The sequence below is a fragment of the Brachycentrus maculatus genome, unplaced genomic scaffold (assembly GCF_059751285.1).
Source record: "Brachycentrus maculatus isolate JH-2025_06_01 unplaced genomic scaffold, ASM5975128v1 h1tg000235l, whole genome shotgun sequence".
Classification (NCBI taxonomy): domain Eukaryota; kingdom Metazoa; phylum Arthropoda; class Insecta; order Trichoptera; family Brachycentridae; genus Brachycentrus; species Brachycentrus maculatus.
The window spans coordinates 231780-255000 of NW_028280986.1; the positions used below are offsets into that span (position 1 = coordinate 231780).

General features: G+C 29.9%; 1 protein-coding gene across 1 annotated transcript in view; it reads right to left on the reverse strand.

The window, feature by feature from the left end:
• Positions 1–23221, reverse strand: part of LOC148306602 (RYamide receptor-like) — a 95758-nt gene that overhangs the window by 50806 nt on the left and 21731 nt on the right. Inside the window, exon 2 of the mRNA XM_088264679.1 lies at positions 12528–12726. Within this exon, the coding sequence (XP_088120805.1) occupies positions 12528–12726 (199 nt within the window). The remainder of the gene's footprint in view (positions 1–12527; positions 12727–23221) is intronic.

Sequence of the window (23221 nt, forward strand, 5' to 3'; positions counted from 1 at the left end):
TAACGTTAAATATTCATGTTATTTTTAATGTATAATTTTATAGTTTTCAATTTGCAAATGTATGTTATTTTAATTTTGTAGTTTTAAATTTCTTTTCACATTTCCGTACCACGGCTTTTCTGTTACGATATATCAATCTGATTTCATACCTCGTCGATGTCAATCATCTACATCTTTAAGGTAATACTGTAGGGTTCTTAGTTGATTAAGTGTTTCGTTTAAATGAAGCCCAAAGAAAGAATACCTATCCTTTAAATATGAAATCTTAACTGTCACATTTCTATATTATTTTTTGACATCTCATCAAAGATGAAGAAGAATATGGAAGTCTGGGCATTTACGGGGCTGACGACCGTCATATGCTGGTTCAAGTAATCTCTTTACACACGTGTAACATTCAACAATTCTCGACTTCCATATCCTTCTTCATCTTTGATGAGATGTCAAAAAATAATATGAAAAATAACTCCTATAATTGGAGTTATCCAGATTTGTGAAGTATTTGGACACATTCAAAATGTTGCCACATTTCTAAACGTCAAAAACCGTCTCGAACGTACTTACCGCAATTGATATATCAAGCATGAACAATAAAATAATAATAATATTAATAATAAAACCCTTATCCGCACTCCAATGGTGCAAAGGGCACTGCATCATATAAACGCAGTGTTATCTTGATCGTTTACACATGAAGGAAAGGTGATCAGCTCTCCGCTTCAGGTACCAGTCCAGGGTAATATTGAATAAATATGAGAGTGAAAAATCACTTACATTTATGTTACCCCCCTTGGGAATCGAACCCGGGACCTCCAAAACGGTAGCCGAGCGTGCTGACCATTACGAACACTACGAAGACGGACAAAAAAAATAGAACATAAAATTATTGCTTTTGCAAAAAGTCGGGAAGAAAAGTCATGAATATCTTATTTTCTAACATCTCATCAAAGATGAAGAAGGATATGAAAGTCTGGGCATTTACGGGGCTGACGACCGTCATAGGCTGGTTTAAGTGATCACTTTACACACGTGTAACATTCACCAATTCTACCCACTATTGACAACCACACTACTCAAATTCTTGGAAGTATGAATATCTTAGTTATTTTCTCTTATAAATCATACCAAAAACTATATTGAAAGTTTTTGAGTATTAAATAGTGTATAAATATGACTGTCTTATATAACCAGTGGTCGTTTGGATATATTCATTTAAACGTTATAACTTTCTCTCCTACAAGAGTATATATTGACACATCGGCCAGGCAATAAATCATATTTTTTCCATATCATTGCAATAACAGATCGCTCGCTCGTTTTGTGTATTCATTGTGTGATTAACAACTTAACCCAGCAAAACACCGATTAACGTAAAAAGCGAGCATTGACATATTATATTTACACACGTAAGTAATATTTCAGTTCAGTTCAGCTCTATACCAAAAATCGGCATTTATTTTAGTAAATAATATAATCTTTATATTTTATTTATTGTTTCGGCATTAACTTTGTGGTAAGACATGTTACAATGATTAAAGAAAACACTTGTTTTTTACCACTTGAGTTTTATTAGAGACTACATGTTTCAGAAGTTAAACCTCCATCATTCAGGTCTGTATAATAACCAATGTAATTTAATATACAGACCTGAATGATGGAAGTTTAACTTCTGAAACATGTAGTCTATAATAAAACTCAAGTGGTAAAAAACAAGTGTTTTCTTTAATCATTTTAATATATGTAATAATATGTCCGCTTCCGTAGTGTAATGGTCAGCTCACTCGGCTACCATTCTGGAGGTCCCGGGTTCGATTCCCAGGGGGGTTCAAATAAATATTTATGATTTTTTCTCTGTAATATTTATTCAATATTACCCTAGACTGGTTCCTGAAGCGGAGGGCTGATCACCTTTCCTTCATGTGTAAACGATCAAGATAACACTGCGTTATACGACGCAGTGCCCTATGCACCATTGGGGTGCGGATAAGGGTTTTATTATTATTTATTAATTAATATTTCAGTTCAGTTCTATACCAAAAATCGGCATTTATTATAGTAAATAATATAATCTGCTGTGTCTTTGGTGAAAATGAGTATCTTACTGAATTGAATAAAATTAAATAAAAATCATAAACAAACATATCATACACTGCCTATCATCTCAACGTCTGCCTCCGTAGCGTAATGGTCAACACGCTCGGCCACCGCTCTGGAGGTCCCGGGTTCGATTCCCAGGGGGAATCAAATAAGTATAAGAATTTTTTTCACTCTAATATTTATCCAATATTACGCTAGACTGGTAATGCAGTACCCTATGCACCATTGAAGTGCGGATAAGGATTTGAATGAATTTGAAATCATCTCAAGTTGTGGTATTTACTATTATTATCATCATAGGTAATTTACCATTTAATTCTATTTTTTGCACATAAGTCGTGAACAAAGCTCATTTAAAATTAATATTTTAAATTAAATAGGGTGGGATGAACAGGGTGAGGTATCCAGTTAATCTCTTCTTTACAATCTTTGTCACCCCATAAAACTTTTAACAGCATCACGGAAAACTTCCAATAATATTTCAGTCGCTAATAATCCTTCAATGTAAAATAGATGTGAAATTTCAACTCCACCCCATACCGTTATATCACCCCTACGTGAAGGCTTTACTTACGCTGAATTAATAAAATGGTTAAGTTTAGGAACTACTAAAACATGGTTTTAAGTCATTACTACGATAGTGCTTTATTGAGCTTATGGCCAGATAACATATTATATACTTTAGAACATGGGTGACCAACCCGCGGCCCGCGGTCATGTATGACGAATATATTTTTAAACCAGTGGTATAAACGAGTATGTGATAAATTGTTTGATACATCAACAAATTTATGCGCTCAAGTATTATCTATGAGCTAAGTCATGCATGTTGTTATAAAAACAGTGAACTATATCCGTTCGCAAGCTCTTCAGCATCGCCAATTTAAGGCAATCCAGAAAAATTTCGAAAACCAGTTAAGGTGTGCAACTTTAACTATTGAATTAAATTTATAAAAATTAAGTAAGCGAAAATAAACTCAAATCGTACATTTAGTGGCCATTAATAAATTCGTTTTATTTAAAATAAATTTGAAAATATTTTTTTTAATTACGTGTACGAATTAATTATTATGATTGTTAAAATTTTTCTATATGTTTACTCCTATACAAAAACATTTTAGTTAGTTCAATGTGTGTTTTCTTCTCACATCTGGTTGTAGTGATATTTTGTTTTTTCATAATTACCCTGATTTTATCTGCTGATTATCTCTGCATTCAAATTATTCATAATACTTACAAAAAAATCAATAAGTATGATATTCGTTATAAAAAAAAATGTATATTTCTATAAAGTCTGTATGCAGCCCTTGGGAAAATTTTAGGTCGTCGATGCGGCCCGGGGTACAATTTGGGTTGGCTAGGCCTGCTTTAGAAGATTAAGTACCTGACCGGGTATCAAAATTATACAGATAGGAAATAAACGTAATCTCTCGGTAACGATTAGTTTTACACTAACATTCCGTATAGGTACTTTATTGAATTTATGGTTAGAGCCATATTTATCTTTACCCCAAACCTTGAGGGGAGGTTTTCAAGCCTCTAAGGTTCATATAACATATAACCGTTTACAATATAACATACAAGTCAAAAATAAAAATACGAACGGAACAAAAATAAAAAAATTAATCACATAACACAAAAATAAAATCCACAAATTTAAAAATTAATACATGCATACGCACATTTGCTACACATTTATTTGACATTTTGGAGAAAACAAGTTCAATTCCTATTAATAACATTTTGAGTACGTCTAAATACCTGTTCACAAATCTGGGTTTCTCCACATAGAAGTTATTTAATATTTATGATATCTAAACTAAGATAAACAGGAATATGGAAAAATATATTATTTAAAGCATTTATTGATCTTCTTCTTCTTGTAACCCTTATCCGCACCCAATGGTGCAAAGGGCACTGCATCATATTGACGCAGTGTTATCTTAATTGTCACTTACATGAGGGTGATGTGATCACTCCTGCGCTTCAGGAATCAGTCCAGGGTAATATTAAATAAATATTTGGAATCGAAACCGGGATCTCCAGTATCATAGCTAAACACGCTAACTATTTCACCACGGAAGCGGTTGTATTAATAGTTTTATATAATATTTGACTTTGTTTTTGAGTTCAAATATAATTTTGAAGTCCGGCCGGTTCAATTCAATATGCTTACAACAAAATAATTTATTTGGCGCCAGCCGTCTTCAAGTACAGAGTTTCTATCCGGCTACCAAATTTTCACCCCATCTCATTCATTCCTGGTACGAACATGATTAGATTGAACGGGACACAGGCAACGCAATTTGGGTTTGATGGCTTTCAAAATATTACGCTAGCCGTCATTCTAAGCAGTACATAATGTTTTCCCCAAACTAAGAGTATGTAGGTACGTATTTTCACATAACTCTAGTACAAGATGTTAAGGAACTACGCCTAGATAAACTGTGCTAAATTTTAAGAGGGTTCAAAATGAAACAACGCATAATCGTTTATTGTAACTGCAGACAGCTGGTAGAATTCCGTTTTAAAAAATTGGGTAACATATCCAAAATTAAACAAGGTTTATACATTAAATATTTGTATGAGATATTAAATCAAACATGATTTTTTAAGTCCATTAAGTTGTATTTTACTGTTGAAAAAACATTTTTATAAAAATCTATTTTGTTACAACTCTTTCATTACTAGGCGAAACAATAATCATAAAATTGATTTTATAATAGTGTTTTTCAAACAATAAAATAAAACATAGTGGACTAAAAAAATCTGTGTTTGATTTAACATTAAATACATAAATTAAAATAGAGTTCTACAAATTAAACACCAAATCTATAAATAAATTAAACAAGGTTATTGGATTGAATTCTACATTTATTTAAATATATACAAAATGATCTCTATTTTAACGCGTTTCGTCTTGTCAAGACATTATCAAAAACTAATAAATAATTTTAACCTTATTTTCCTTAGATTAATTCCAAAATATATATATATATATATATATATATATATATATATATATATATATATATATATATATTTACATGTTTATATATATGTATATAAATATATACATATATATATATATATATATATACAATATATATATATATATATATATATATATATATATATATATATATATATATATATATATATATATATATATATATATATGTATATATATATAAATATATATAAATGTATATGTATAATTTAATGTCTTTAAGTACACTTTATTTACTTTTTTTATCATTGGTATAATTTACCAATGTTATTTTTTTTAAATAACATGACGTATGTTTTTTTTTCTTTTTAACTACACATTTTTAACAACCTCATTTTTTAAAGCTGGAAAAAATGTATTTATATAGGGGTGGAGAGGTAGATATACGTGGTTTTATACTTAATTAAATTAAGTTTTATTCGTGCGATAATTAAAACAATATATATGTTAAACTGTAATTTGAAAAACACATATGACGTACGACAGATTCCCTACCTTGTAAAATAATATTAATAATTAAGTTGATATTGCGTTGCTATTTATATAAGTTAGGATAACTGAACTGATTGGAATGATCATTTAATACGTCAGTATAACATAATATATAATGCATGATACTATCACAGTTCATACTACGCCAATCCTTTGATTAAATTGAAGCATATTAAGATTAGATTGAACATAACATATACATACTAATAAACATACTTATGTGTGAGAGTATGTATCTATAATCTACACGTAAGAGTTTTGATGGAGAACTTCCAAATGAATCAAAGTAATTAAGATCTGAATCGAATATCTTAATGGCAGTTATTAGCGGTGGATGCTCTCTTGTATAAATAAATTAAATATTAAGTAATTTGTTCGATAAACAACCATTATATGTTCGATAGAGCGAATGCACGACATGAGTATGTTTAACAATTTCAACGACCAACAACAATCCCTACAAAATATTACTCTAAATATGATTAAACAGTAAATCTCTAGATGTTATATATGTCTCAACTTGTGGCAAACATCTTTGGTTTTAATAGGAAAAAAGTCTGAATAGCTCTATGACCTAGAAACTTGTAAAACATTCAACATCCTGAAAAAAACTAAGGGCATTATCTTCAGCTTATATTTCACGTCAATCAAAATTCCAACTAACATACGAAACTAATTCAACACCAATGCAAATATACATCTTTAAGATGTTTATATATATATATATATATAAATATATATATAAATATATATATAATATATATATATATATATATATAGCATTATCGATAAAATTAAGAAAGGTGTGTTGAGATGGTTTGGACATGTGGAGCGTATGAGCGAAGAAAGAACGGTTAAACAAATTTATGGAGCGAATGTAGTAGGAAAAAGAAGCAGAGGACGACCGAGGAAAACTTGGCACAATCAGGTATGTCAAATACTTGAAAGCGGCCGGGTCAGGAGTCGTAATAATCGTCGGGTATGTATGAGGAGATGCATGAATGTAGAAGAGGCAAAGAATGTTTGCAAAGACAGAGTGATGTGGCGTTCGATTCTCTCTGCCTACCCCTGCGGGGAAGCGGCGTGATGGTTAGTTAGTTAGTTAGTTTTTTATATATATATATATATATATATATATATATATATATATACAATATATATATAAATATATATATATATATACATATATATATATATATATTTATATATATATATATATACATATATATATATATATATATATATATATATATATATATATATATATATATATATATATATATATATATATATATATATATATATATATATATATATATATATATATATATATATATATATATATATATATATATATATATATATATATATATATATATATATATATATATATATATATATATATATATATACATATATGTGTGTGTGTTGATTGTTTATCTCTAGTAACCGTGTCCTCTCAGTTTTGCGACACGCAAACCAATTAAGTGAGAACAATAACAAATTACACTAATTCATTCAGCATGGGGGAGCGTCTACCGCTCTTAAAGGCCGCCACTAAGAAATTAGACCTCTTTAATAGGGATTTTAATGGATACACAAAAGTAGCTACAACTATTCATAAGTAGGTTAATTAAATATATGTAAGACTTTGGATGATACATTAGTTTAATAACGAAATTATGTACTATCTTTTGGTAATATCCTTATCTACCTCTGTTAATAAATACTTGCTTGAATAAAAGACTGATTCATTATGGAAGATTTTGAACTCCTGAAAACGTGAATCAGAAATATTTTGTTTGGTTCTATTATCACTCACTCCTTTCAACAACATCGTATTTCAAAAAACTTGATTTTTCAGGAGACTTTTTAAAGTTAAAAAATATAATAAATGTATAAAAAATACATTCCTAAAAAACCTGCATGTTTTTTATCCATCCATAAAAAATAATTAAACAATACCTTTTCTTCAAAATGCAAAAACAAAACTTTCTGCCCTGTGCGGGTAAATATTAAGTTCAAAATATACTGCTTTTGCTGGGATAAAGTACGTTTTCTGGGCTTTCCAAAAACATGGCACAAGTGACAAATTGACGATTTTTGAAATATGACGTTGTTGAAAAGAGTGAGCAATTTGTGTCTCTTGTGACCTGTGCGGTTCTTAATATACTCGTATATAATTATTTTTTTAATAACTTTTATTAGTACTGTATCCTATTTCCTTAAAACGAAACACATATTTTGAACGTAGGTAGGGGAGAGTGCCCATGAGTGGGACAGAGGATGAATGGGACAATCGTCCTCCAGCCCAAACTATTGTTACAAAAAAAAAATAAAAAATTACCCAACATTAACGCTACAATATTAGACAGATTAATCTTCAAACCTCAGTTCTCGACTGACAGTGAAGCGAGTAAGACGTGTTACAATTTTTTTGCGTCAAAAAGTAAATTATATATTGCAATTTGATTTTGTTTGTACATTTAGGTTATGATAAGTGCTGCAATTGATATATACAATTATTTAAGTTGGCTCTCTCAGGATATTATAAAGTATGTTTCATCAAATTTACTTCAGTATAAATGTATCGATTTATCTATTTTTCTAAAAATCACGCATTTCCTTGAATGGGACACGCGCAGTGATCATGAATGGGACGGTCCCACTCAAGGGAAAATTGCCCCATTCATGGCAAATACTTTTAATTTATATTAAAAATCGTTTGTACTCGTTTGTATTACACGCATTGTAAACATTATATTGTTTTTGGGTTATAATGCCAAAAACACGGCATCGTTCACCAACCATCAATCACCAACGTTCTAATTGAAGCTGCTGTAGAAGAGGTTTTAAATAAAAGCAAAATATTAGGTCGGTTGCAAAGACATATGCAATAGGAAAATCTTTTCTTTATAGACATGTCAAACAAGTAAAGGCTGATAGGAAATAAAAGAGCCTATCAGTGGAAGCTAAACTGGCAGTGCATAACGGAGTCCTGGTTCTAACTCTAATGTATGGAAGTGAAACATGGAGTTGGCAAAATAAAGATGAAAGTAGACTGAATGCAGTCGAAATGCGATCTCTCAGAAGAATGTGCGACAAAACGATGTATGATAGATGTTCGAATAGTGAAATAAAGAAGAAATCCAAAGCTGAGATAAGCATAATCGATAAAATTAAGAAAAATGTGTTGAGATGGTTTGGACATGTTGAACGAATGAGTGCGGATAGAACGGTTAAACAAATTTACTAGGCGAATGTTAGTGGAAAAAGGAGCAGAGGAAGACTGGGAAAATCATGGCACGATCGGGTAAGCCAAATAGTTGCAAGTGGTCAGGTTAGGAGTCGTAACAATCGGCGGGTATGTGTGAGGAGATGCATGAACGTGGAAGAGGCGAAAATAATGTTTGCAAAGACAGAGTGAGAGTATTCTTTCTACCTATCCCTGCGGGGAAGCGGCGTGATGGTAAGTTAGTTTTTTTAGTTAGTTAGTTTAGTCTGAAGCGAGAAGAAATACTATCCACGTATTTAAATTCAGCTGGAAGAATATGTTCTACAGTACAGAAATAAATCAGTAAGGGGAAATCAAGTATAATATCTGACACTTCAGAAAGGACAAGTTTTTGAAAATACAATTATTGAAGAATGAAAAATGAAAACCTATAGGTTTTCATTTTCTATCTATAGATAGACCATAAAATAAGCCTAACGCCAAAAGAGTTTTAAAAAAACTCAGTTTTCAACAAAATATTTCAATGAGTGATGACAGAGATCAGTTCAGATAAATCAGTTGAAATAGAAGGTGTAAAGGAAAGGAGTATAATAAGTGTCACATATGTGAAGGAGAATATCAATATAGTTTTATGCAATGGCTTAAATGTAAATTTCGTGGCCCATGAAAAAAAAACATTTTATTGCCAAAATGTTGCAAAAATGTTTAATAAAATTTCTTTTGCATGTGTCTACGTATTATACGAAAGTATCTACAGATGATTTTTGTTTTAAAATATAATTATTCCATCAATCTAGCATTTTAATTAATGTCCCATCCATAGTATACTGGTGTCCCTCTCATGGGAGGGTGTTTATGAATGGGACATTTTAGGACATTATTTGAAATCGATTTTTCAGACAGTTAGGTTATTTTTTTTAGAAAACAAAGTACGGCATATTTGTAGCTAAAAGATTGAATAAAGAGAAACCACGTTTACTTTTTGTGATTTATTTTACAGAGAAGAACTAGAGAGGCAAAATCAAAAACGTCCCATCCATGGGCACTCTCCCCTACTCTAATTAAATGTCATTTTACCTTATTAGAGACGATATTCTTAAATAATCCATGTATTCAATATCATAAATACTAAAAAGTCCATTTTGTAAAAATATGTCTTTCGTTTTGTGTTCGAATTGCTTTCGAAACTTGAAAGTCTGATTTCTTTGTAAGTCATTTAAGCCATTCGTCAGTCTATTGAATTCTGGAGAATACTATAAAAAGGTACATGAAGTATAAATTCGCACTTTGATTTTAAATATTTCATTTTACGAATGGATAAATGCCCGGTAGATTCATTGAACTTCATTCTGAATTCCGATTGAGTAGATGGCCGTAAACCCTTCGAATGTTTAAGGTTTTCTATCCTTAAATAAATAAATCATTTTGCTCTTAATTTAATTACACTCCTTGTAATTTAACTCTGACCCTTCAATTATTTATACTATGTGACATCAAATTCGTATTTTTACAGAAAATATTGAACGCAGGTGTCAACAATATATTTTATAATGTTATTATTGATTGATTTAACATAAAGAAGTTCAGCGGGGAGATTTATTTTCGTGGTTTTGAATTTATTCCATTACTGTTTGAATTGAAACATACTAAATATTTAATTTATTCAATTTATTTGTTGACCTAAAAATTAATTTAATTCAATGATTCTGTAGAGCCATTAAAATTGTTCTCAATTCTAAAGTTTACGGCATTTCGTGAGGTATTTTTTCAATATTTTAGACCGTTTTCCTTAATATACAAGAATTTTTACAATCAAACTATCTCTCAGTTTTAAACAAATTCAATACTGTTTTAGGAAATTTTTGTATAAGACGTTTATCGATCTTACTTTACTAATTTCTTTCTAGATTTTTGCCTTGTCAATTTAAAAGTCAACGAAAATTTTAAAGAAATTACGCTCCTCTATTACACTTCTACTAGCTTTTTAGTATTATAAGCGTATTGATATATTTCAAAAGCTACAAAACTACCAAGAAAATTTTTCTCACCTCAAGGGACTTGTACATACATATAGCTCATTTATTTAGCAAATGCTTGTAAAATTACGAGTAAGCAACCCCCTAGTACAAAAGCCATCACTTATATTTTCATTTCCCATGTACTTACTTTTCCTTTAAAATAATTACTATTCATTTTAAATATTAATATTTTGTATTATAAAATTAAATTAACTTATGAACTGTGTATATTTTTATTATCTGACTGAAAAAACAGCCATTGAATAAATTTTTAATGTTGGTTTAAGAATGGAGTAGGTACGAGTATTTACTTTAACTTTTATTTGAGCGCTGCACGAAATAATAACAGCTTCACAAACTTGTTTATAAATTGATTTAATTAAAATTTAAAGCTAAAGGAAATACATGCTTTAAACGATTATTATAGAAACACTATCCTTATCATTCATTGTTCACTAACGTAATACCACTTTTTTCAAATGTTATATTAATTTTGTGGTACAATCAGTAATTTTAATGTGGTGTGTTATTTATTACATGCAACAAAATTAACAAAAATTTTAAATTACAAAATAAATTGCCATTGTACGAATATATACTTCAATTTAAAAAATAACATCTTGCATTAAAAAAGTAATTGATTATTTGCTTAAAATGAATAAATAATTATGTTATAAGCTAGTGAGATAGAAAAAATCTATTTATTTTCCTTTTATACAAATTTGATCCATGAAATTTTGTTTGATGATGTTACATGAATGATTACGTTACAAAGTGTATAAAATAAACAATAACACCAGCAAATACCAAGTCGTTATCTCTGTAAACCCCAGAATTTTTTAATTCAATCTTTAAAAAAATGTCTGTTGAAGTATCAATGATATTTGCTTAATGACAATACTTCGAAGATAAAAATTAGAATTTTTCACGTTGATTTGTACACATAGTAAACATAAATGATTTTAAAAATAATTTACAATAGAGGAGTTTTTTTAAAAAAATTTAAGGGGTTCAAACAATTCAATTTTATTAATTAAGCTTTAATTACAAAAACTCTTCTCGTCATTATTGCAAACAATAAGAATTTCATCATTCCGGCTATTGTGCTTCAGAAATGTAAATAAATTAATATTTCAATAAGAGAAAAATTCTACTGTATCAATTTTACAGTTTTGAAAAATATATTGCTTTTTCATATTTCAAATAACTTCTGATTTTAATTTTTCAAAAATAAAACTAGTCTTTAAATTTTCAAAAAAATTCGTTCATAAGTCTCGCTAAACAATTTAAGCCTTATCGCTGCTACACTGTTGATATTAAATATATGTAAATAACTAATACCAATTAGTTACTATACTCGCCTCAATAGTGTGGTGGTTTCAGGGTTTGGCTACTGTGCTGGAGGTCCTGGTTTCGATTCCCAGAGGGGACAAAATAAACATCAGCGTTTTTTCACTCCAATATTTATTTAATATTACCTTGGACTAGTGCCTGATACGGAAGGCTGATCACCATTACTTCATGTGTTAACGATCAAGATATCACTGCGTTTATATGGTGCAGTGCCTATGTACCACCGGGTATAATTAGGGGTTTGAAGAATTTATGTTTAACAAACAAATGAAATTTTAAAAAATTATGAAATAATAATAATATTTATCTTTAAAAATCCTACCTTTCGTTTTGATTTCGCCATTCTTTTATCTCTGGAATTCTCAGCTTCTCCCGGTGGTCTCTCTCCCCACACAGCGATGGCTATCCTCGTATATGTGAATACCAATACTGCCAGCGGTACCACGAACTGGAGCGCCATGAGCGCCATGGAGTAGTAGTAGGACTGCTCCGGAAGAGGCCACTCCTCCCGGCAGATGCTCCTGTGGAACAAAATCAGAAAATATTAGTTAAACAGCTCGTAGTATACAGATATAAAGAACAGAATCAGAAAATATTAGTAGAATACCTAAAAGTATTATACAATATTTAGAGATACGTTGTTTAACAGTCGAAATAAGTCGCGATTTATTTAACTTCATAAAATAAAATTAAAACATTGTTTTTAACCACTTTTATTTTTGGTACTTTCTCCAACTGGTTTCGACAAGAACTTTGTCATCTTCAGGGATGAACATGTACTATTCCCAAAGATGACAAGGTTCTTGTTGAGAAAATAATACCTTTGTTGTATAATCATATTTTGGAAAAGTTTTCTTCATTTTTTCTTGTTAACCACAAGAAAACATGTGAATTGCAAAGGGTTTTTACAAACCTAAAATAAATCGGTTAAATAATACTGCCTTTTAAGGTCCGTGAGCTCATAACATAAAAAGAGAAAAACTTGATTTGGACGAATAATGTAGTAACCAACGTAGTGAATACAAGTCATGATGAGATAGACATGAAGAATTGGACGGGTCTCGAAGTGGAACAACTATTCCTTGCGGTCAGGATACCAATGACGCCAAATCAGCACAAAGAAGGACAATAAGTCTACAAAATGTAATAAATTGACCAGTTTACTGAACTGCGAATCCGTAATGCGTCCTTTTGAGAGATTTATTTGCCGCCACATGTATGTACATATTATGTACATATGGTACATACGAACAATGCTTGCGGTACTTCAGTTATAGCCTTCTCAGACACTGAATTAGTAAATTGGTTGAGAAATCGATGGTCAGCTCACAAAAAATGCCCGAAAATTTCTTTCCGAACTAAAATCGGGTGGCGGTAATAAAAATCTTTCCGCAACATTTTTTTGTTTCCAAATCGTACGATTTATATTTGTTTATATTATTGTGATAAATTTTATTTTACAATAGTTAAAAATGTTTAATAATTCACCTGTATTGTTATTTTTATACTGCTTCCCTGCTATTACAAGGAATAAAAATTTATTTAAAAATCAACAATATTTTAACGGCTTTTCTTTTTTTAAATTAACCTTTCTCTACATCAAATAGCGTGCAGGCCACTACATCGCATCGACAGAATATTAAATTGTTTATCAATTACACGATTACAAGGTTTACTCCCTGCGCAATGGGTATAATTCTAGGTTGATAAATATAAGAGTGACACATCGCTTATAGGTACATTATTTGTATCACTTAGGAATTTAACCCGGGGCTTTCAACATAGTAACAAAACACGCTAGTCATTATACTACGGAGGCGGTTTTTTTTTCACTATAGAGCTACCATCGAACCAAAATATTTAACAGTCATATCTGGTTTGAAATAATTATATTATTTTAATATGCCTTTTGAAAATGAAAGATGTATCATTTTTACAATACTAGACATGGGAACTTCTGTCAATCCTCTGAAGATGGACGTTTTATCTTTAAGCCACCAATTATTCATAATGAATGATTAGATTCTTTTCACGGCAGCCGTAGAAATATTTTCTTAGCTACACCATTACTTTTTTTAAATTATTTTATCCTTTGTTATCCCCAAGAGCTTTTCCAGCCCTTTACTAAACGGAGACTTAATGAGAGATTTTGTTTGCCTCCAGAAATATGAAATTGTAATAAATATACCTGAAACAATGGCGGTCATTTTAGGTGAACAGTGAGTCTCCTTCAGAGAAAATAAATGTACCGTAATTTATAAAGTCATTGTAAGAGAATAACTACGGATGTTATAGAAGATAACATCACAAAATATACGAAATTATACAGGTAGCCTCTTTTCAAAATATTGTAATATGTAAAAAATAAAATCTCTGCCAGATTAAGCTTTTTACAAAAAATAAAATAACTTCTCCGAGACTTTTTTAGCATAGCGTCGGTAATAATGTGAAATAAACTATTTAATAAATAAGCTATTTTAAATTAATGCAAAATATGAGTAATTTTATGATAAATATTTAATATCAATTTAATTTACACTTGGTATTTACCACTTTTTCTTAAAATCTATTATGACACGTTTTTCGATTCGTTCCCCATCATTTTCAAACCTCGTGTTTGGGTTTGAATAGTTTATGAAAATGATGTGGAAAATATTAAACCACGTGTCAATAAATATTTCAATTTTTTATTTAAATTTGATAACATCCACTATTTAGAAGTATTTGTCCAATTAATTTCAAATTAAAATGGATGGATATTATCACAAAGTGAATTAAAATTACAAATATTCGTTAGCAAAAAATTTTGATAAATTTATATTTAATAATATTAACGATTATCATTATAATATTAAAGTAAATGATTTTCGTAATTTCAAGAATTTTTTGCGATTTGGTAGTTTTGGTAATTTTTTTTTTTAAGTAACTAAGAGACACGAGTTAATTTATTCTTCAATAAGTAATTTGTCAGTAAATCTGTGCCTTCATTTGTTCAAAACTCAAATCCAGACTCCACAAACCAACTTAATTAAATAAGTTTCCTTTATGTTCGACAAACAGGTATTTAATAATAAAAAAGGGTTAAATAACCTTGATTGCTTTATAACCTTTAAAATACAACACTTCAACGACGGGAAAGCTACAGAATTTTACTCCACTAACTAGTTTACTTTCTTTAACAAAAAAGAAGCTTTCCCGGGTGAAGCATTTCCGGTCATTAAATGAATAATGGGATAAAAGTGAGAAATGTAAAAGCCACTAAAGGAATTGCTCTTTCTATGACATTTGTCTCCTATAAACTTTGACCAAATAAGAACGCTCGGGATTTTTAGGATATTTTGTAAGTATTATTAGCATTCTGTTGGCTTAAAAATAACTTGGTATTAAATAATTATTTTTAATAATTATTCAAAATAACTTACATTCAACAACAATTTTTTTGTGCTTAAAAAGCAATTTACTTGAAACAAAAAAAAATAAGGACAGTAGTATATGTAAAAAAGCTTAAAAGTCAAAATTTCATCCTTGGTTGTGCTACAATATAAATTAATAAATAGTAAAAATATTACATTAGTAAAAAACATTAATCTTTCGTTTTATATTTTTTTGAATTGAAAAACATATTTGAGTGTTAGTTAATGTTTTAGAACCCTCTGCTAAAAGAACTTCTAAAATATTTATCAAAATCAATAAACAATTTTATTTAAAGACCCTTTTAAAAGCAACTTTTTTTAAGATATTAAAGACGGGTTTAAAACGTTGTAAGTTTCAGATGTATCTTATTAACACTTTTTTGTCGATAATTCTTAGTTCGACTTAAAGACTCTTATATTTTTAAAATAAGGAATGAGCTGCAAAACCTCTCTTTAAGAGGCTTATCGGCAGGTAGGATTTTTAAAGATTTTGAAAGTAGTCGTGATAAATACGTCGCAAATACTCGATCAATATAAAACAAATATATTTCAATAATTCATTTCGAATTGAACTCGCAATGCTAGTTTCTCACTCAAACGCCTACCCAACGACCCAACGGCGCCTGTAATATGTATTTAGGCAAATATCATATTTATGCTGTGAGGTATACATATTTTCAGGCTATCATGAAATATTTATTTGACAATACAGAACTGAAAGCTCTACTCGTCGATGTTTACATAAAACTCGAAAAAGTTTCCACAACACGAAGTGATTTTAGTCCTTAGAGTATGGAATGCAAATATCCTCGAGCCTATCTATCCTTGAAAACGAAAACAGAGATGAAATCGAAACTTTTCCAGATATCTTTCATATTAAGGGAGGAGACCACCTTCACTACAACATTTAGAAAAATTAAGATGATGGCGTGACAATCAGCTATACTTCTCAATCTATTGAATCACTAGCCAAATTTATTTCACAAATTTCTAAACAAGCTCCAAACTATTCGCCATATTTACAAATCTATGTGTTAACTTATCGAAAATTGTACTAGCACGTGTAAGGGATCCAAGATCATTGCGTATATACAACTTTAAAAAATGAATGGAATAGTCCCGTGGTTAGTGACGCGGACTCTTGAGTCGGAGTCTCTGAGTTCGTACCTACACAACTCACTCTACCATAATTTGATACCCATTTTCAATAATGAGCCGCTTAGACTCACAGAAATGAAAGAAAGTGTATCCAAATACTAGTTCACAAATCTGGGTTTTGCATTTGAGAGTTATTTTTACGTATTTTGACATCTCAACATTGATGAAAAAAATATGCAAGCCTAGATATTTACAGGGCGTATGACCTGTCATAGGCTGGTTAAGTGATCACTTTAATTAATTTAATTAATTACATACGTTTAACGCTCACCATTCTACCCATGATTGACAACCACACTACTCATAAGCTGCATGCAAAATGAAAATCATGTTTCAGGCATTTTTTAGTTTGTAAGAATAATTAGGAAAGGATATACTTACTCATAAAACATTTCGGCGTGATGACTTCCTTATTTTACAAAATCATAACGCAAAAAGTGTTACAAGTATACATAATTATTTTTTCTATAAGCAAGGGCATATTTTAAGTTTTATTTCATTATGTTTAAAAAACGGCATCTCGAAGGCTACTACTGTTCTCGTCAATGCGCTAAGGTAGGTGAATTTTGACATTTCTGTCAAGTTTTTCCAGCATATCTGTGCCTATGTCAACATAAGCAGCAACAAATATTGTACTTCAGCTAACCAAAAGCATTTATTTTGACGATTGGTGTTTTTTAATGAAGCCATGAAGAAAATCGTCACAGGGAGCTAAACCTGGGGATCGCACTGATCACTGAAGGTTGTCCCTAAGAGAGAGGTGCTTCGTACGGGAAGGTGTTCTCGCAAAAAATAATAAAAGTTCGTGTCTTGTGAGCCGTTGTGTCATCCTGTTGGAACCACACATCCCCTATCACTTTCTTTGAGTTTTGATACAATAAACTCGAAGAAATGGATATAACGATGGCGTTTTCGACTGTCGACGTTTTCAGGCATTCTGATGGTTCTGGAAGATCCAATTTGTTTTTGCTTTACACTACCGGTATCCTTGAACGTATCCACCTACATCGTAATATTTGATACCTGATTTAAAAATTAATTCTATTAATTAATTAATTGAATTGTTTTTTTTAATGTACGCTGAGTTGTGATGACGGAACAGCCGAAGGAAAAGTAGGCCTCCACGGCAAACGCGCGCTCCTCGTTCGTCCATGGCATGATTGCCACTAAACTAACCTGTAAAAAAATTAAGATCTTGTGCTTTAAAACGCATTACAGGAACGCGTTCTAGGAGTAGCTGTCGTTTTGTGTCGAGAATGTCAAAAAAGGTAGTGACCGCGCCCCACCCTGTATATTTTTGTTCCTTTGTAATATTGGAATGGGTGGAATATAAAAGTGGAAATTGTAATGTTTTATGATTATATTTTAATAAATTAAAGATAATGTTGCGGAATTGGGCGATATGCCAAAAAATAAAGATGTTTAGCGCATTGCGAAATATTTTTTTTATTTAATTTTTGTGAAAAGATCCTCTTAAAAATGTTGAAATATAGGGGTGATACTTCGGCAAGTCGGCGCCGCATCGTCTATGAATTTGGCGTTTAGAGAGGAAGTAGTGTTTTAGATCGTATTGCGGTATATTTCCGTACTAAAGACAAGGGGTGTATCTGTATTCTAATCCAAACGATAAAACGAGCATATGTAAAACAAAAACAATCGATGCCATCATATAAAATTATAACAAGTTGGAAAAGACTAAGAAAAAAATGAGAAATATATATGTATATATATATTATATATATATATATATATATATATATATATATATATATATATATATATATATATATATATATATATATATATATATATATATATATATATATATATATATATATACATATATATATATATATATATATATATATATATATATATATATATATATATATATATATACATATTTACGAGAATAAGTGTGTATGTGTATGTGTTTGTGTGCATTTGAATTTTGTACACAGATTTTACACAAATTATTAGTTTTAGCTTCGACAAATTTATTTTAAAGGTGAAGTTGTGTATTTATATCAATATCTCACATGTAAATTTATTTATTAAAGAACTTGATTCAGAACACAATATTTTCAAGAAATTTCTGATATTAAATTTATTATTAAATCTTAATTTTTTTTAAATACTAGAATAATTACATTACTCAGATTGTTTATAAAAATGAATTTTTTTATTGCTACCAACAATTAGAAAATAAAATTATTGTGGATAAATAGTATTCCTTCGAGTAAAGAATTTTGTTATCTTAAAGATTTGCCCAAGTGGTTTATGTCAAAATTATACTTCACTTTTAATTTACCAAAAAAAAAACAGATGAATATTTCTCTCCTGGCAAAATAATAATCAATCATCGAACCTTTTTCTCATGACAACACGAACCATGCCTCTCTACCCTTTAAATCAACCTTCGTCACTGGCCAAACTACCACTTGCTAGAAAAACGATTACACGCTGTTTGATCGAATCAATTAACTGAAAACAACTTTTTATGATTTATTTTCAACTCCTTGAAGTAATTCATGTGTCCGCTTTGACCTCAACATGGAAAAAATCTGAAAGTGAAGACTGAAAGCTATTTTAACCAAATTTAAGCTAATTTTATATTAAACTTCTCTTTGACATGTCTCAGCCAATAATTATTGATCCTAATAGAAATAAAATGAGAACCTAAGTTATTGAGAATTAAATTTTCTACGACTTTGATTATTAACAGTTTAAGAAATGAGTTGAAATGTGACATAACTCAACCGAGTTTATATTTCAAGAACACTCAATGTCATATTTTAAATTTGTAAATTTTAAAAATTATTAAGTACCTATATGAGTACTTTTATCCCTGATTACCGACCTCGTTGGGATTTTCCACGTTGAGTCAAACAGCTTTGGGTTTATAATTAATTTTTATATTTGACCATTACGCCTCCGTAGTGTAATGGTCAGCACGCTCGGCTACCGTTCTGGAGGTCCCGGGTTCGATTCCCAAGGGGGGTAAAATAAATATAAGTGATTTTTTCACTGTCATATTTATTCAATATTACCCTGGACTGGTACCTGAAGCGGAGGGTTGATCACCTTTCCTTCATGTGTAAACCATCAAGATGACACTGCGTTTATATGACGCAGTGCCCTATGCACCATTGGGGTGCGGATAAGGGTTTTATTATTATATTATTATTTTAATTGATTAAATGCTAGCAGCACCTGACCACGCGTTGCTGTTGCTTAGTTTGTCTTAATGGAAACGAAATAAATAGATTTTTTGTTTTAATTTTTACTAACATAAATTGTTAACAAAACACAATTTTAAACATATAAAAAAAAATTGCCGAGTTCCACCAAGCCACCTTGTGTGTATTGTCGGTGGAGTTCTTTTTCAATACATTTTTTCAGTTTTCAACCATTTTAACCTAATATAAAGAAAAAGAGAGAAAAATTAAGAATACAAACATTTCATGATTATATTATAATTGTGCAAGAGATGATGACTGTAAATGCTTAGGCATATATTTCTACATCTAGATAAGATAAAAATTATGTTTATTTCATAGGAATGGATTAAAAAATGTTTGTTTTATATTACCATATGTACAGAGATTTTAATAGATAAAGATTGAATATAAGTAATTTTTGAAAAAAATTGAAATCAAGAGGATATAAGGAGAGAAAATTTTGAACAATCATTAACATTTTCCTCAAAGTATTTTGAACACATTATTTGTTTTCCATTGAAAACTATTTTTACCTTATATTTGATATTTCACCATTTTAACTGTTTAAAAAAACAGTAGAATCTAACTCCGTTTACTTTAAATTTTATTTTGTCCAATAAAAAAGGGTAATTCATTGTTTTTCATGTAATCGTACTATTTTTACTGTGAAATTAATAAAAAAAATCGTAAAACGTTATTTTTATATTGTTTTCGTCGATAAAAATGTTTTTTGTTGTATCTAGCAAACTTGATTATCTACAAAAAAATATGTTTAAATTATTACTTTAGTTATTTAATATTTAGTATACATTTCATTTTAATGACTAAAATATAATTTACGTTCTTTACGTCTTCGGTTTGTATATTAATCACAACATCCAAAAGTAAGTAATTATCAAACACTCGGAAATACCGGTCATGTTGTTTGAAGGGTTGAATTAATTGATTGCTTGATAATAATAAAGATTAATAACGGAACTTCTCCGATTAAAATCGATCATAACAATATTATATCAAAGCAAATTTTATCATATTTTAGAGGCTGAAAACGAGTATATTATATTATTTACCAATTATAACAAGATGGGTATTATTAAATATAGCTAAAAAAAATTAAATCAGTTTGTGTAAAAAATTAAAACTTTGCTTTTGCTTGTAAAATCCCATTTGAAAGTAATATATTAAAATATAAAGTTTCTTCTCTGATTACAAATTTATCAATAATAACGTAGAAATTCAAAAAAAATCATCCGAAAAGTCATAAAATGCAACATTTTGAAACAATATCAATTCATAATTAACAATATGAATATAACTTATGCCTCCCCCGTACTGTGTATGTTCTCATTAATGAAAAATAGAAAGAAATAAAATAAAAAAAATAAAAAAATAATTTCTACCCCCTCTTCAACCTTCAACCTACCAAGGACACAATACTAAAATTTAGACTTAGCTTCACATTCAGCGTTTAAAAATGATGCGGAATGCATAGGAACACGTGACGCAAAAGATTTTAAGTAAAAGTGGTATTTATCTACCAAGTTAAACTAAAATTAAAAATTGAGTTCATTCGACACAATCTTTTTTTAATGTATTAATAGGGCGTTCGTAGGCCATGCGACTCTAACGAACTAAATGTGTCTGATGCGAAAAATTTGACCAGGCAATCTGAAACTATACCCAAAAGAAAGTAAACCTTTAACTTATCTTTTATTATTGTTTCGTCCAAGAATAAACAATGTATCATTTAATGTCACAGATAAACGACCCTTCAGGTAGTATTATACGAAAATGGTGCTTTATAAATTATTCAACATAACAAAGTAAGTACTATTTGATAAATCCGATGCAATTTATCTAGATGTAGGTACTTCTAGGTTCCTACCCAAACAAATTATCGAATTTTGTTTTGTTTTGTATGATACTCGACTAAAATATCTTATACCATGATGTCATCAATTTGCTTGAAAGCGAACCAAAATACTTTGCATCGTGGCCCACGTCGTGTCGCGAAAATTTATTATTGTTTTTATACCTATCCGAAAATACCAAATATTATAAAAATGACAATAAATTTGTCACCATACCTTATTTTGTTCGGAGGTTTGATTTGTGATCAGACTACGAAAAACGATAAAGCAATGCTCTATGCAGAAAAATTATCGTGAGTCACGACCCTCAGAAATTTTTCTGAGAAAAATTTCTGATTTTGTTTTTTGCAAAGAAAAAGATATGAGAAGATGGATATCCACTAATCTACAAACACGTACTACTTATAGTGGTGGTGAGCTTTTTGTAGAAACTTTTTTTAAATACTTTTACATAGACAAACAATCTTTTATCTTTCTTATGATCGATATCTTTGTTTTTGTCCTTGTTATTTCAAACGATGAATACGTTGCTTAGAAATGCGATCTCTCAGAAGAATGTGCGACAAAACGATGTACTATAGATGTACGAATAGTGAAATAAGGAAGGAATGCAAAGCTGAGATAAGCATTATCGATAAAATTAAGAAAGGTGTGTTGAGATGGTTTGGACATGTAGAACGAATGAGTGAGGAAAGAACGGTAAAACAAATTTATGAGGCGAATGTTAGCGGGAAAAGAAGCAGAGGAAGACCGAAAAAAACATGGCACGATCAGGTATGCCAAATACTTGAAAGTGGTCAGGTTAGGAGTCGTAACAATCGGCGAGTATGTATGAGGAGATGCATGAACGTGGAAGAGGCGAAGAATGTTTGCAAGGACAGAGTGGTGTGGCGCTCTATTCTCTCTGCCTACCCCTGCGGGGAAGCGGCGTGATGTTTAGTTTGTTAGTTTATGTACGTTTTTACGCTAGAGAACTGAAAAAATCCACGTTTGTCTTGAATTAATTTAAAATACAAATTTCATGGTAGGTACTGTATTATTAAAAATAAAAGTACTTATTCGTTTATATATCCAATAAGTTTTTTTTTTAACTTCCGAATTTTAATGTTAAGTTTTACTTTGTAAATTTCATTGCTTCTTAAAATCTAAATTATTTTCAAATACCGTACATGAAATTCATCGCAACACGTTTCATAATAGATTTTATGAAATAGTGGTATTTTCCAACTAAAGTTCAAATTAAAAATGGATAGATATTATCGCAAAATGACTTCTGAATCAATTAATGAAACATTTGAATTCATTGGAAATTTATATTAATAAAATAATAAATTGTAGAGTTTCGTAACCTAT